Below are 18,474 nucleotides of genomic sequence, written 5' to 3'. Positions count from 1 at the left end.
AACGAGCATCCTTTTCTTTTCCTGTTCAGTTAATTTAAGGCCGAAGACCGTGCCAATGTGCTTAAGGAAAGGCGTGTAATAGTTTTAATTCAGAATTAGAAGCATCTTTAATTTATGACAAACATAACATATTTTTTTTTACAAAATAACAAAACTGTATCATGTTAAATAGTATTGGTAAACAGTAAATAATTTTTCATACAATTTTTATCTAGATTGAATGATTAAGTTGGCTCCAACTGTAAAAGTTAGGAGTACTTTGGTGACTTTTTTTCGCAACGTCTATTAAAGATATATAAAGAAAAAATTAATTTTCTTCTCTTATTCTGTAGACATATGACTATTTTTTGTAAAAGTTAAAGCTTTATATAAACCGTCAACAAATGGTTCTTGGGATAGCAGTCTAAATTTCCAAATATTCCGAAGGAGTACCTTTGGGCCAACGCAAATTTCTGATGTTAATTTTTGCATTAAGCTGAAAATCGTACGTACTCATTCAACATCATCATTATTATCATCAGCTGGAAGACGTCCACTGCTGGACAAAGGCCTCCCCCAAAAATCTTCACGATGATCGGTCCTGTACTGCCGTCATCCAACGTATTCGAGCGATGACCAGAGCGTCGGTCCATCTTGTGGGGCCTACCAACAATGCGTCTTCCGGTACGTGGTCATTCGTGGCCATTCGAAGACTTCACTGCCACACCGGCCATCTGTCCGTCGACCCCACTCTCTGCCACTTCGGTTTCAACAACCACCATCTGGGCTATGTCGATCACTTTTGTATCGTATGTACTAGCTATCATATATAGCTCTCAAACCAGCTTCACTCAAGGTTCATCTGAGTAAAGAATGAGATAAGAAAGCGTACGAGTTTGTCGTAATGCAGTTATTTTTGCAAGTGGTGTGATCTCATCGCTTGAACAACCAAGGTTATGTCAACAGGCAAACTTGTGTGCTCAGTAGTCTGTTAGGTGATGTGTGTATGAAAAAATTATCAAATCGATCGATAAGAACGCTTAATCGTTGGCGGGATTGATTTAGTAATTAAATCTATCAGCGACGCAATACTAATAAAAATTACTGATTAATTGTTGAAATTTATAGTAATGGAAACTTGGGTTAATATTTTTTTATGAAAAAGGAGGACAAACGAGCGTACGGTCTGGTGTTAAGTGATTACTGCTGCACACATTCTCTTGCAACACCAGAGCAATCTCAGGAGCGTTGCCAGCCTTTAAAGAAGGTGTACGCGCTTACTTTGAAGGTACCCATATCGTATCTTCCTGGAAACACCATACAAGGAAGCTCTTCTCTTTTAAATTTAGTTAGTATTGATAACTTAGTAGTTATATAATTAAATTATTATTTTACAGTATAATATAGTATCTTCAAAATTTCTAATAGTAATTAATACCAATGATGACTCCCAAGATAATGGTTTACTGTTAATCATACCTTTATTTGATCCCACGATACAGTCTCCGACTAGTGTGGCGATTCTATTACAATCACAATTAAGTCATAATATAATATATATAAGCTTGTAAAATATTTATACTTTTTCATTACACAGCTTTGTACGTGGAAGAAAGGTCCATGAAAAACACACGGTGGAGGACCGCCACACATCCAGATGGTGGGGATGATATACTTAATCAAATCGTAGTTTCCTATTATTTGTTTTTAAAACCTGTAAATTTTTGATTATAATAAAATAGAGATAGTTAATAGTATAGAGTGATTGGTATTACGTAAAAATTAATAAAAACATTTCATTAAAATATTTATTAAATTTCTTGGATGGAATAACGTTAGCTCGCAATTAAAAGAAATTAAATAAATACATCGCATGACTCTTATTTAACACGAATATAATGACGATTAACGAATAGAAACTGTAAAGCAGCTTCTCATTCATTACTTATAATGCGACGTAATTTAAGTTACATGAATCGTATCTGTCTTTATTTCCCAAAAATCCATAAAAAAACGTGAGCAATTCACACATGATGGAAAATATGAAACCTTAAAAAAGTTGTTGTTGATACAGTGCGACTGCTGCATATCTTTATATATATAATTCTTGTGTGCGTGTGTATGTCACTGAACTCCTCCTAGATGGCTGGACCGATTTTATTGAAACTTTCTGTGTGTCTTCAGGTGGATTCGAGAATGGTTTAGATTCACAATTGAACTACCTCCTGAACGGCTGGACCGATTTTGATGAGATTTTTGTGTGTTCCGGTGAATTTGAGATTGATGTGTGTCTTCGGGTGGATTCAAGAATGGTTTAGATTCCCAATTAAACTACCTCCTAAACGGCTGGACCGATTTTGATGTCTTTTTGTTTGTTTCAGTGAATTTGAGATTGGTTTAGATTCTCAATTACGTCCATATAATATAATTCTACTGCTCATGTGTATGTTAGTGAACTCCTCCTAACGGCTGGACAGATTTTTCAAATTTAAGACGAGTGTACAGGACTACGTCTGTTGGGTCCACTAGTTTTCAAATAAAATTTGGCGTCCGAAAACTAAATCAACGGAATCGCTGTATCCGATGCAAAATTTACATTAAACCTCTAAACTGCATATGAAGTCCTGGTACTTGTTTCAAATCAAATCAAATCAAAATATTTTATTGCAAGTCACATTTTACAGTAGGATGGTTGGTACATTAATGGGTACACAATATGTGACGCCCTGCAAGGGCACAGAAACGTTATACATAAAATAAATAAGTCTTATACATTTTTTACATTCTTATACTATATTGTAACTAATTCTCATACTTGTAATTAAAAAATTCGGGTAAATCGTAGAAGCATTTTGAAACTAAAAAATTTTTAAGATGTCTTTTAAATAGAGAAGGCTTCTCTTTATTTTTAATTTCGTTTGGGATGTGATTATAAATTTTTATTGCCATGTGGTGAGGGCTCGATGACACTAATGACATACTTGTTTGGGGAATTTTTAATTTGTTTAAATTTCTATTATTTTGCTTGTTATTTGGTAGTGTTGAGTATAAGTCCGAATGTTTTATAACAAATTTACATGCTTCTAGGATGTAAACTGAAGTAAGGGTTAAAATTTTGTGTTTAATAAAATATGGTCTACATGAATCCACTGCTGAATATTTTCTAAAATTCTGATACATTTTTTCTGTTGAATAAATATATCTTTTATTTCACTACAGTTTCCCCATATTAATATTCCATATGATAATCTAGAATGTGCATATGCATAATAAGCAGCAAGGGCAGATTTGAAATCTGTTACGCGTTTTAGTTGGTAAAGAGCATAAGTAAAAGATGACATTTTGCTTTTTAATTTCTGTAGATATGGCTTCCATGTCAAGTGTGTGTCTAAATCAATTCCCAGTAGTGTAGCTGTGTCAACTGTTTCAAGTTGTGAATTTTTGTAAGAATAAGATATATTTAAGGGGGATTTTTGATAAGGTTTAAAAGGTATAATTTTAGTTTTATTAATATTAAGTTCAAGATTATTATTATTTAGCCAATAAAAGATTTTGTCCATTGTAATATTTAATTTTTCTTCTAGTTGTTTTAAATTAGAGCATGGGATCAAAATAGAAATGTCATCAGCAAAAAGAGTACAATCATCATCTATTAAGTTAGGAAGATCATTTATGTATATGAGAAACAATATACAACCCAACACACTGCCCTGTGGAATCGATCCTGATAAGTGAGCTTTATTAGATCTTATGTGGTCTATCTTTCCAGTCTCGAAGTTAGTATTTTCTATTTCCACATATTGAAATGTTGCTAGGATGACACATGATTTCAACCGTTATTAAAGGCATTACTATCACCGCTACCACATTTATGTTCTCATGTTGTCGATGTATGAATTTATGTGTCTGTCTGTCTCTTTTTACTGTCTCGCTTTTTCGTTTCATCGACTTTCAAATCACAATGAACAAGTTTTCACTTCAATAATAAAAACAAGGTGGGATATTTAAATTACCTGTTAAAATTTATCGCTCTTTTGAAAAGACATACCCCAGACCTGAGAAGAACGGAGGCCAGAAACTAAGCGTTGCATTCAAATTCAAATATTCAAATAGGCATATATAAATTCTATAATGTGGTATAATTTTATCAAGTCATTTATTGTACAGTAATGTATACCAGAATGTTTTGTAAGCAAAACTTTTAAATACGAAAAATCTAAATTTTCTGTGATTCTCTCTTCGCATCCAATAAAAATAAATATTAAGTGTTTAAAGAAACCTTATATGAAGCATAACAACGTGGGTCGAGTTTCATTAGCCCCCGCGTCTGCAGATTAATATACTTAAGTCTATTTTAAAAGATACATGATTTTTTATCCCGAAAAGACTTAGATCTTCCTTAGATGACGGTTGCATTTTTATAGATGAAGTTTTCACATGATTTAAACATGTAAACGAATAACCCAAATGACTCAAATTCAGTCCCGTGCCAGAGTTTGGCGAGTCAACATATCCTAAGGATGCCTCGTGTAGACGAAACACGTGTCGAATTATTTAAAAACAAATATTGCCGGAATTAACTCTAAAGAAAACTCAAAACATTTGGATAATTTTGGATTTGTTGTTCTTAAATAAATTACGTAAGACCAAGTCACCTATAAAAGTGTGATCAAAGATGTCTGGCTAGTAATATAACGTCCAGTAGTCAAATTTCCACGAAGCCTCACTGAGCTAATTGGATTAATGTCGGATCAAGTGTACTTAGTGTACATGTGACGTTCCCTTGTACGTACGTATAAACTAAACTAATTAATATCCGTCTAGTTTACTGTAACGATAATTTATTCACATAAAACACTTTTAGAGAGCTGAACCGTAATATTGAGTCGTTATTGGGTTTAATTTTCAAAGAAACGGGATTTCTTTTAACATCAAAGGAATTCCAAATAGAACGATGTGTTCCTTGATTCTTTAATGAATATCTATCGATACAGTATGTAAATGAAATTTAATTAGTGTATGTTTGTAATGTTAAAATAAACTTGTAGCTTAATATATAAATGCATTTTTAAGAGAAGGTATGCCCGAAAACCATTTCTTTTTGCCAATCTGTCTCGGCTTATTACTTCCTCGTCGTTGAAATCGATCTGATTTAAACGATACTTTCATTGCCTTTTTTTACCTTCTTTCTTTAGACTATAGACCACGACCCATGCAATTTAAAAAGATTTGGTGAAATCCGATAGAAAGGTCAGATTGGCACATGAACGGAGTTATCAAAAAATGTTTGCAAGCACTTCTATAGCGGCGTTGAGCACTTTTGTCGGGATATATTAAAATCACGTCAGGACACGTGACCTGATCGAAAACTCGTAAGACAGTCTTTGGGATTATGGATGAAAGTTGATATTTCTGAGAGATAAACTCTTTAATGTAAAATAATTCTAATAGTTCTGAAGTGTTACACTTTTATGTGATATATAATTAATAATATAACTGTCATTTTTGTGTACGATAAATGAATATTGAGTTAAATAAATACGAGTACTTTTAGACTGATAAACAAAGCAATTCGTGCGAAATTATTCCTTAAACATGGTAAAATATTCAAAAATGCACAACGTTAATGTTCAAGTTTTGACTTGTGCCGGCACTCCCGGAGTGCTACCCGTTATGTCATATATATCATAATACCAGTAACACTGTGACAGTGAAACTTGTAGTATCTACTATCTAGTCAAGTGTCGCAGCAATGGGTCGCGAGCGCGCCGGGACACAACAGCTGAATCATAATTGACAACGGAAACGTGCAATGCACGCTTCCTTATAAGCGTGGGGCTACTCAAAAAAAAGTATAGGTCTGCTTATATTGTACACATTCTAATATAACTCACATTTTGATCAATTTGTTATGTTTTTAAAGTGACAACCCTCACTTCTAGGATTAATAAACCCACGACCTCCGACGTTCCGTGCCGGTGCTCTAACCAACTGAGCTAACCGAGTGTCGTATCGTTATAAAATCTTGTACGCTTTGTTCAACTCTCATTTTTATTTTCATTAAACACTGCTGAGGGTTCAAATTGTATTTAATTAGAACTGAATCTTACCAATAATTACAAATAACACATTATTTATTTCGACGTTAGGCTAAATTTCCAATTAGCGATGGGTGACCGTTTCAAGTTCAAATATAAATATTTTTATCCAAAATAGGATAAAAAATCACTTATTGAAAGTCAATAACTACCACCCATTCCAAAAGTATGCCTCCGACCTGAGAAGAACAGGCGCAACAAACTCAGCGGGCTTCATTTTTTTTCATAAAAAATATGGATACAAAGTAATATCGTACAATTAAATTTATTGATTAATAACCTGAGGGTGATCACTCCATTTCCAATCTGTGGTATCATTAAGAAGGTTATTTATGTTGTAGTAAACTTTACCACACAAAAAAAAAATTATAAACATTTAATTCATTAATTATAATTATCGTTTTTTAACAAAAAACAGTAAATTATGTAACGCAAAGGTGAATTGGGTGTTTTTTCTTATCGAGAAAATATATTTTAATCATATAATATAACCTCTTGTTCTATTTTAAGTAATATCCACAGAATGAGTAACAGGGAAAAATAAAACCATTATTTTGATGGTAGGCTCTTCAATGAACAGTTGAATTAGTTAACTAAGCTATTGTGGTAAATATAACTTCAAAAAATAATCTCACTTGAGAACCATTAATCGTCATTAAAATGACAATCATCGCCTGATAAGCGTCAGGCTCACTTATATGTAGTGAAATAAAACAATATTACTTTATGTCCATTTATATTTGCGAGCAGTGGATTAAAGCCTTACCGGAGCGAATTATTTAAAAAATCTCTTGAACCTAAAAATATTCAACCTTTGACTTATTTTCTATGTTTAAAAAAAATTATAAGATTATCTTACATCAATTAGAACAAGATAATAATAAAACAAAGGTACAGTAAATCAGTTCAACCCTTTTAGTAGACAAAAGGATATTGTGCCACATAATTGAGCCGAGAAAGGTCGGGACTTGGCGAGGTTGAAGGGCAAGGACGACACCCATCAGAACGTTTCTAACGCTATGTTCATTATACATGGCTGTGTTCTCATGCGAATACTGAAATGTTTCAATTCGGATTATAATCAACAATGTAATGTAATAGTATGAAACGAATTTCTTACTGCTTTTTTGAACCTGAAATAGTTCAATAGTAAATACTTAAAATGCTATTTGTTCATCGTCATAAAGGCGTATAGATTACTCGTACAAAGGATTGGAGAAGCCTCAATAAGGTCAAAATAAGGGTGAAATATAATTTGATATAGACTGTCCCCAATACTTCAAATTACTTGACCCATGTCGCATTCTTGCACTCTGTTGATATGGAAGATTGACCAGTACACATTTAATCAAGAATGAATGATAATTAATGAAAAAGACTAAGAGCGCTTTCCCACTACGTCTGATTAGAGTCCGATCCGTACCCGGGAAAACACAGATCTAGAAATCTCGGACCGAATTCCGATATTACTTACGCACTAGTCGGATCTCTGATCCAAATCCATCGACCAAACGAATTCCAACCAACTCTGGGGAAATTTTTGGCATACGGTATTTTAAGCGAAGCCATAGCAGAGCATTCACATCGTTGATCATGAATCCTTTCCATCGGTGTCGTCTTCTGCTAATGCGTTTGTACGTACGAAGGCGCAGAAGAAGTAAATAATCCTGAATGCAACCGTTCTTGGTAGACCGACTGTTATAATAGTTAATACAATTTGATGATTACTACTGAATGAGTGTGTCGAGTTTCGATTTTATTTAACATCACATAAAAGATAATAATTTGCGATAAGACACAAAATCGACATATTTAGTCAAAGTTTATATAATTTTAAAATAACAATTAAGAAGCACTGTAACATAGAACTCAAATATTAGTTGTACTTACATATTTTCAATGTGATTGTAAATAATATAACGCTGTGTACAATAGTTAGATTTACAATTTTATAGTGATAAGATCTTTATTTCTTTTTATTTTTATATCACATGTTTTACTTTGTAATCGTTTTTGTACCTTAATTAAATAAATAAAATTTAGACAATGTATAACGCCAGAAGACATGCTTGCAGTCACATTAAGGTAAGTAAAACTTATTTATTATTTATGAAGATTTATTATTATTGATGTATAAATAATTTATGAAGGTAGATCAACACAACACATCCCTTGAATTCGGATCGGACGCAGTGCGGGAGCGTTTATACAAATAATACTATGGCTACTTCGGTCCATCAATAATCTTCTCCAGAAACGGATATTAATGGTAGACGGAAAGAAATCGGATGACAGAAGCCGGAAGAAGCTAGTTCATAAACTAGTCGATCGGACGTAGTGCAAAAGCGCTCTAAGGAATCAAGTTTTATTGAGTTCCTATACTCCTAACACGTTGCAACTTTTAATTACTTGACGATTGATCGATGTCATAATCTTTGTATTATCTAATATATAAAATTCTCATGTCGCGGTGTTTGTAGTTAAACTCCATCGAAACGGCTCGATTCTCATGAAATTTTGAGTGCATATTGGGTAGGTCTGAGAATCGGACAACATCTATTTTTCATCCCCCTAAATGTTAAGGGTGGTCCACGCCAAATATTTCTTTTTAATTTTTATTATCTTATTGATTATGAGTCAGCATTAAAAAATACATACAACTTCAAATTTTCACCCATCTACGATCAGCAGTTACTTTTGTATCGCGACTTTAATATCGGAAATACAACGTTTGCTGGGTCAGCTAGTTTAAATATAGTTTTATGATTATATTTCCAGATAGGCTGAAATAAAGTGACGCGATTTTCACTATGGAAAATAGCACCAACACAGTATTAATACGGATTGTTTTGATACCTTATTATTACGGTGGTTATTTTCACTGTTCTTATAAAATACACTGAGGTATCGTCCGCACGTTGGCTGTGCTTCAACGACACTAAACACAATTAAGAGCACAGAATCAGAATCAGAATATCTTTATTCTCTAATTAATAAAATCTCGAGGATCACATTGAATCGTCACAAAATAAATTATTCTAATATACAAAAATACAAAGTTGTATCCATAATTATACTATTGCACTATATTATACAAAAACTAGTCATAGCTCTACACCGGTTTACAAGAACCTAAGGTATTGTCAAGCTGTCATTGCGAAATCGAGCGACATCTGGCCAAGCTATCTTGGCATCTATAAAATCATCTAATCTATAATAGGCTTCCTTGATTACACACGTTTTCGTCCTTAATTTTCTTTCTGTTTTTAAAGCTGGTACCTTATATGTAATACTAGCTGATGCCCGACTTCGTCCGTGTAGATAAAGGGTTTTTAAAAATAATAACCAAGTTTTGTATTGCTGATTATCTTGTCCTATCCTAGTTCCGTTTCCCGTTTTCTATCCCGTTACCAACATATTATATGAGTCTTATTTCAAAGAAGATTGCTCTGGCAAACTAAACCTAATAATTGTATAGTTATAGGTCATCCACGTAAATTTCAGTTTTTCACTAATCCCGTGGGAACCATGGATGTTTCAAGGATAAAATGTCTAGCCTATGTCCTTTCCCAAGCTCTAGTCTATCGCTGTACCAAATTTCATTAGAATCGGTTCAGTAGCTCCGGCGTAAAAGCGTAAAAAAACAAAATAACATTCACATTTAGAATATTAGTAGGGATGATATATTTTATTGAAGTTTTAAGTGAATCAAATGTAATAAACAAGTTCGCCAAATCGACAACTACGCAATAAACGTATGGTACAAAATACAACGATGTACATCCGGGCTATTTATTTATTATTCACCGGTGCCCGTTGACAACGCTGAGAAGTAGATGATTCTCAGTGATTGCTACGAGTCCAGCGATACCTAATTATCACAGTACTAGCTGACCCGACAGACGTTGTTCTGTTCAAAATAAAAAAAAACTCTTGCGGGTGGAATTTCGTAAAATCCGGTGAAAAGAATATTCCTACCAAATTTCAGGTGTTTAGCTCTAATGGTTCCAGAGATATCGTGATGAGTGACTATATACGTGGAAATCTCTTATATCTTAATATATAAATTACGTGACACGTTGTTTGTCCGCGATGGACTCCTAAACTAATAAACGGATTTTAATGGAGATTACTTCATCAAGTGCAGTTTAGTCCAACTTGAGAGATAGGATAGTTTTTATTTCGATTTGGAAGCCATAATTATTTTTATTTTCAATATTTGTTTTGTATGGACATATTTTCTATGAGAGAATTTAGTGACGCACGGTTTGACAATTCCGCTGTGAAACAATTTCATTATAACAACAGGGAGCATTTTACGAAATAATTCTTGATGTTTTGAAATATTATTGGCTCCTATGAAACTATACTAAACAGATTTTTTTTATTATCTACAGAATAACGTCTGCCGAGTCAGCTAGTATATATATATATAGATTAGTGTTTGTAGCTTTAAATGTCATTGTTAACGAAGAATTACTGCGACTCGGAGGATTTACTATTCTATAATACATTCTCTACTATTTGTGATTTATTAAAACTTAGTTGCAAAGACTATCATAATAATATAGAGATGTTAACCTTGTGACGATTTATTTTATATAGATTCACTAGTTGACCCGACAGACGTTTTTTGTACGTAATAATAAAACACTGTATATTTATGAATTTTTCAATAAAATTTCATAACATCAAGTATTACTTCGTATGCTCCCTGTTGTTATAATGAAATAGTTTCACAGCAGAACTGTCAACCCGTGCGTAAATTAATTTTGTCATAGAAAATATGTCCGTACGAAACAAATATCTATATATATATAAATTAATTGCTGTTCGTTAGTCTCGCTAAAACTCGAGAACGGCTGGACCGATTTGGCTAATTTTGGTCTTGAATTACTTGTGGAAGTCCAGGGAAGGTTTAAAAGGTGAATAAATATGAAAGTGTTCGGAATTAAATAAAAGACAACAATTTTGTTTTTCCTTTGATGTGTCCCCGATATTTGTTTTGTATATACATATTTTCTATGAGAGAATTTATTGACGCACGGTTTGCTGTAAAACAATTTCATAATAACAACAGGAAGCATATTTTACGAAATAATTCTTGATGTTATGATAATATATTATTGAAAAATTCATAAAAAACATTATTTTATTTATTACATACAGAACAACATCTGTCGGGTCAACTAGTTGGAAATAAAAATAATGATGGCTCCCAAATCGAAATAAAAACTATAATATGACATATTATATATATATATATATATATATATATATATATATATAACTATAATATCCCTCAAGACGGACTAAACTACACTCCATGAAGTAATCCCCATTAAAATTCGTTCATTTGTTTAGGAGTTCACTGGAAACAAACATCAGGACACTGGATTTGAGAAATGAATTTATTTTTCTCTTCGAATTTTGTTGTAATCATCAAAATACCGCTCAGAACTATTGGTATTAGCGATAGTTTCTCCGATTCGTATATTCCGTATTCGAAATTTATTCGCCTTTATCTTATATATAAAATTCTCGTGTCAAAATGTTCGTTCCCGTACTCCTCCGAAACGGCTTGACCGATTCTCATGAAATTTTGTGGGCATATTGTGTAGGTCTGAGAATCAGCCAACATCTATTTCATACCCCTAAATGTTAAGGGAGGTCCACACGAAACTTTTTTTTTTAATTTTTTTGACATTTTTTTTTAAATTTGTTTGATTATGAGTCAGCATTAAAAAATACATACAACTTCAAATCTTCACCCATCTACGATCAACAGTTACTTTTGTATCGCGATTTTAATATCGGCAATACAACGTTTGCTGGGTCAGCTAGTAATTTATAAAATTTCTTGCTATAACTTTTGTGTATTTACCCTATTATTTGAATTTTAATTACGGGTTGATTTAAATTGTCTATATTCACTATAGACAATTTAAATGCTGATTTTTTGCAAATACTATGATGATTCATTTCTGAATGTAATTTTCATCAAAGAAAATACCTGATATATGGCAATGTGCTGAAGTGTGACGAGAATCTTTGAACTACCATCCGAGGAAAGATAATAAAAGCATTCGATGAAGCTAATAACCCTGAAGTTAAGACCGAGTGTCGTACAAAGAGAGATAGCTGATAGTCGCGGTATGCGACTTGGCTAATGACTAATTATTACAGATACTTTCTTTAACGGGTGCTGACTTTGCATACCGCAGTATCTTACGTTGGTTATCGACACACAAGGGTGTCTGTGAGGCTACTAAAACGAAATGACATGCTTTATTTAATGCAATGTCATAATTATTAAACGGCCTCTCGCACTAAATTTTTTTTAATGAAAATAAGGGACAATACGATCAGGACGTTCAGCTTATGGTAATTGATACGCCCTGCCCATTACAATGCAGTGCCGCTTAGAATTCTTGAAAAACCCAAAAATTTTGAGCGGCACTACGACTGCGCTCGTCACTTTGAGACATAAGATGTTTAGTCTCATTTGCCCAGTAATGTCACTACTCACTAGCTACGGCGCCCATAAACACACATACTTTTGAAATGGCCTTTCGCTCTAAACATATATCGATAGTATATTCTCAAACTTCAACATAAAAGCCATGTTTGTCCATCTCAAATGCCGTAATTAAAAAATACGTCCACCTTATTAAATACTTGCAAATACTTTAACATTGAGTCTATTTTCTACATTCAAAATTGATTGAAAATCTTAAATTACTTGTAAATATTTAAACGAGTGAATATTTTATCAAGGATGCAATTCTTAGAGAAAATAATTTCATTCTATGTATTTGTAGATTCTTATTTCTATTTTTAGTATTACTATCTTCTTATTGATCTGAGGAAATAGCTTTACCCTTGACAGACGATGCCAACTTTCACTTCGCTGTTTTCAATTACGAAGAGTGTGAAAAAGTCGTGCTTTTTATGACAGCTGTCGAAAGACGATAGTAGGTTCAACATCAACTGGACCATCAGGTCAATGTAGTAAAAACTAATAACGAACAACGTCTTTAGGGTTACGCACTGGATTAATAAACAATGGGAACCCTATTACCGATCCGTCTATCTGAAGCAATTTTTTTTTTTGAAAATGAGCCGCGAGACAAGCAGGTCGTTCAGCTGATGGTAATTGATACGCCCTACCCATTACGAAATACAATAATGCTTTACACATTACTGCTTCACGATAGAAATAGGCGCCGTTGTGGTACTCATAATCTAGCCGGCATCCTGTGCAAAAGAGCTGTTACTCGTTCGTGCAGTCGTTAAGCCGTTCTCAAATTTCGAATGTAAAATAATTACAAAATATCATAATGTATACAACAGTTAAATTAACCGTTACTTCCGCCGACAAATATAGTTAACTATTGTTCTTAACATACCGCGATACAAACGGAGACTAGCATTCTAATAATGCACTACTTTTACTCTCAGTAATGTGTTGCCAGCACTGGCCACCAGATTATAGCTCGTTGTATACTACATATCTATCTTTGATCATTTATACTTCTATTATATTGACTATGACAGCTGAGAAAACGTCAAAAAAAATAGATTTTAGAACTAACCTCTATTTTGAGCAATTCACAAAACACTAACACAAAGTGTCATAGAAATCGCGAGTGTAAACGTAGCTTGACACGCACACTAAACTAATATTCCTGGCCTGTTTTTATCGGTTATCTAACAGCAAGAGACTCTATCTAGACGTAAGTTAGTAAACTATCTAAGATATCTATGCATATTAATAAACAATTTTATTTGTTTGTTTGTGCCCAAAAATTTTAGAAACTGAAGAACTTATTCGAATACATTTTCACTTATGTATTGCCACGGGTCCTTTGAATGTTTAATGTTTCTTATTTTATCATAGTCACCCAGTGGGAGGCTCCTTTGCACAGGATGCCGGCTAGATTGTTGGTACCACAACGGCGCCTATTTCTGCCATGACTGTGTTTCGGTGTGAAGGGCGCCATAGCTAGTGAAATTACTGGGCAAATGAGACTTAACATCTTATGTCTTAAGGTGACGAGCGCAATTGTAGTGCCGCTCAGAATTTAAGTGTTTTCCAATAATCCTGAGAGGCTCTGCATTGTAATGGGCACGGCGTTTCAATAACCATCAACTGAACGCCTCGTCTCGTCCCTTATTTTCATTAAAAAAATATCATTTCAGTATCAGCGTCCGCCTTTTGGAAAATTTATGAAGAAACGGTGAAATATAATTCTGAATAAAAGAGACGAAAATGTTTTAAGTTAGAAGGAAAAATATACAGATCTTGTGACGCTAAGTGACCGTGCCTCCAGTACATTCTTATAACATCAAAGTGATCACAAGGTCGTAAATGAAATGACATGAACTTTAAATCTTCATCTTGATATAAGTACCAATAGAAATTCAATTACAAATACACGCATTTCATTAAAAAGTGTTATTTTTTGTGTTAGACACATAACATACTTTGTGTGTTTTATATAATAAGTAAGCATTATAAAATATTGCAATCTTCGAACCGTAAAAATACGTGACGCAATCATTAACATTATTTTAATTTTATTATATGTACGGTACACAATCTTAATATATATATATATCAATCCAGTGTTCTGATGTTTGTTTCAAGTGAAGTCCTAAACTCATGAACGGATTTTAATGGGAATTATTACTTCATGTTCAACTTGAGAGATAAGATTATTTCGATTTAAGACCCATAATTATTTTTATTTCCAATATTTGTTTTGTATGGACATATTTTCTATGAGAGAATTTTGCTATGAAACAATTTCATTATAACAACAGGGAGCATATTATTTTACGAAATAATTATTGATATTATGAAATATTATTGAAGATTTCATAAAACACAGTATTTTATTTATTATGTATACAACAAAGTCTGTCGCGTCAGCTTGTATATACCAAAATTTATTAAATGAATGGATTTGTACTTGCCGGCGGAACTAGGAAGGATATTATGCAGACATCGGAAATAAGAATAGAGTCTCGGTGACACTCTCACAAGATGCTTTTAATACAACTATGACTAATGAAACAATTGTGAATAATGTCTCTCCACTAATTTTTTATTTTATTTCATCGCCTCCGTGTAAAAATTTAGAAAATGTAAATACTGCAGCATAAGTTTATGTAGACCGAGACCGTTCCGTGACACAGGAAAATTGCTATTATTATTTATGTGAATAATAATTTTGTTTCAATAATTTTTACTATAACCATCGGCTTTTTTTCTGGTTTTATTTAAATTTTTTTTTTCTTTATTGGAGATAAATTTAAAATAACCTATTAAGCCGTTGGTTGTAAAACTCTACGTTCGACAATGTTAAATTAGTGGCAAAGATTGATTGAATTGAAATTAATATTATGAAGATATTAAAAATAAAACTAGATACTTCTTTTATTATTATCTAGACTGTTTACAGCGGTTTTATTATATAAAGAACTATCCAATTAAAAACCTCTGATAATGAAAAAATATCTGATAATGTTTTGACAATACAACCATTTCTTGCTAGCGCCGGTCGCGACAATAACAAATGAAGCCAGTAATCATTACAATCAGATCACTGCTTCAGTTACTTCAATTAGAGAACCGTCTCCGCAGAGCTCGTCACGGATGACGTAACAACAACAAAACGCGATCGGCCGCGAAATCGAAAAAACATCCGAAGGACAGAAATGCGACTACTTGACAGTTACTCAGAACCACAACTTTCTAGTTTCTCCAAGAATTACGCTGAGCAAATGCGAATTTGGTGAGTCCTTACCTTTAACGAGGCGCTGCAGAATTATCTCCTTATGCTCCTGCGTGTGGGGCTCACCGATCACCGCCAGCAGGTAGCATCCCGTGAGAGGGCTCGGCGGCGGCGCGGAAGCGGAAACTTCTGTTCCCAGAGAGAGGGACTTGTCCTCTTCGTGGTCCATGGCCGACGGCGGCGCCGGCTCACTGCCGACCGTTCGCCAAGTGTTAGCGAGAACCGACCGCTGCGGACGAGATCTGAGCACAGAATGAGTCTAGAAGGCGAGCGCCGCAGCCCCTGCGCGCGCACTCCGCATCGACCGAGCCTAATGCGCGGGCCATAGACGCGCTGGCGACTGGCGACTGGCGTCTCGGTTCATCCCTCCGGCTTTCTCTCTCGCGCCGCGCGTTGCTTTCTCCGCGCGAGTGAGAGAGACGGGTGGCTTAGGGCGGGTTCGGATGAGGGTCTAGGCTCCAAGACGCACACGTGATCTGCATTGCGTCTAAACAGCCGGGCTGCCTCGCTCAGCTGTTCGTGCCCGATCGATAATGATATAATCCTGAATGTATGGCTTGCCGGTTGCCGGTCGCCGGTGTTCCTATCGGTTACTGCCAGTACCGGGCGAGCTGTCAACACAACATGCGATGGTTCAGATACAGCTTACCTCTTTTGTAGTACAAAAGGTCATATGCATCGAAGTAGGAGTGGTTAATATTTGTAATCCCTTTCTCGAATAAATGTATACTATAAATATGTATATATTCTAGCTGACCCAGCAAACGTTGTAATGCCATATAAAGAAATAAAAAAATTTCAATAATTAAAATTTTTGGGGTGTAAAAATAGATGACGACCGATTCTCAGACCTACCGTATCGTATATCGTAGACGGGTGAAAAAATGGGTGTTTATCGTAGACGGGTGAAAACTTAACATAATAAAAAGCTTAGGGGTAGGTGACCCTAATCATTTAGGGGTATAAAAAATAGATTTTGGTCGATTCCCAGACCTACCTGATATACACACAAATTTTCAAACAAATCGGTTAAGCCGTTTCGGAAGAGTTTGGTAACAAACAACGGGACACGACAATTTTATATATAAGAATTTAATTTCATATTGTTTATTGACGATATCAGTAGTAATGTAGCATATTTAAACTATTAAAGGCGTTATGATAGAATATGTAATAGTGGCAGGTATTCAGAGAAGGTTATTATTAGAACGTAGAAAGAAATAATTAATGTATTGAAGATTTTGTACCAAACCAACGGTAATCTTTAATAGTAAGGCGTGAGCCCGAGTTACGGGAGTTGGTCGCTATGGAAATCCAAACTAGGTACCAGCTTGAATACGGCTTACAGCACGCCCATTGCCATAACCTGCCTTCCTGAGAAATTATGAGCCCAAGGTTGATCAATTACCGTAATGGATTTCGCTGTGGTCTATTGACTCGCGGTCTTGTGGTCTGCACTGCCATTCCACCTTCCATTGGTGATCTCCCACTCTGATAGTTGGCCTTTCATCGCGTTTGGTTTGGTTTGGTTATGGCTATCAGCCTCTTTAATGGCCCAGCATACTAGCATTAGGTATAGAGGATAAAAAAATGGATGTTCCTGGTCCAGTTAACACTTAACTCCATGTTATAATTGTATAATCTTTATTTTGTTGGTTTATATAAAATCCATATATAAAACCATTTTGTGAGTTTTTTTTTATTTTGTAGCTAATAACATGGTTCGTCATGCTCACTAAAGGGGCTCGACTCATTCCGTATCTTTTTCTTATGTGCGACGGGAACGATAGCTGGTAGAATGTGCTGCTTGTGGTGGTTGGTCGACCTGTTATAGTTAGTTACGACAGTAATCACGACCATCATACTCACAAATCATCCTAACACTAATAATGAATTCGAGCCCTAAAGGTCGATGCATCCCATATATAATTTGGATACATATAGTTTATTTTTTATTACTTTACATGAAATATTTGATATTTAAAACACTTTTAACTTTGAACATGATTCGTATTATATTGCATGAAACATCATACCAACTTATTTGTTATGTATATTATAGAAATGTAAAATAATCTATTTCTTTTAAAAGTGTGGCCGTTGAGTTTCTTGTATGTTTTTTTCGAACTCTACTATTTCCGAACATTATGATAGATTCGGTCATCATCAGTCGGAAAACGTCCAATGCTGGACAAAGGCCTCCCCCAAAAATTTCCACGACGATCGATCCTGCGCTGCCCTCATCCAACGTTTTCCGGCGATCTTGACCAGATCGTCGGTCCATCTTGTGGGGGGCCTGCCAACACTGCGTCTTCCGGTACGTGGTCGCCATTCGAGGACTTTACTGCCCCAACGGCCATCTGTCCGTCGAACTATGTGCCCTGCCCACTGCCACTTCAGTTTCGCAATCGCTTGGACTATGTCGGTTACTTAAGGTTCGATATAGATTCAGTAATTAAAATTAAATATTTATAATGATGATTCAATAGCACTTAATTTAAGCTTATTTGAATAAAGTTTATTTGACATTGTAGGTCGATGCTCGGACTCGGTTTTTTAAGATTGATATTTATAATATGAATATAATGGATTAGCGT

General features: G+C 34.5%; 1 protein-coding gene across 1 annotated transcript in view; it reads right to left on the bottom strand.

The window, feature by feature from the left end:
- The window catches only part of LOC126968620 (titin homolog), a 136,129-nt gene extending 119,964 nt beyond the window's left edge, over window positions 1–16,165 (bottom strand). The window contains exon 1 of the mRNA XM_050813638.1: window positions 15,890–16,165. Coding sequence (XP_050669595.1) covers window positions 15,890–16,046 — 157 coding nt within the window. The 5' untranslated portion in view covers window positions 16,047–16,165. The remainder of the gene's footprint in view (window positions 1–15,889) is intronic.
- Between the last annotated feature and the right edge of the window lie 2,309 nt (window positions 16,166–18,474).

The sequence above is a fragment of the Leptidea sinapis genome, chromosome 16, assembly GCF_905404315.1.
Source record: "Leptidea sinapis chromosome 16, ilLepSina1.1, whole genome shotgun sequence".
Lineage (NCBI taxonomy): Eukaryota > Metazoa > Arthropoda > Insecta > Lepidoptera > Pieridae > Leptidea > Leptidea sinapis.
Note: the sequence above shows the minus strand (reverse complement) of the source record. Positions and strands in the feature narration are given on the sequence as shown.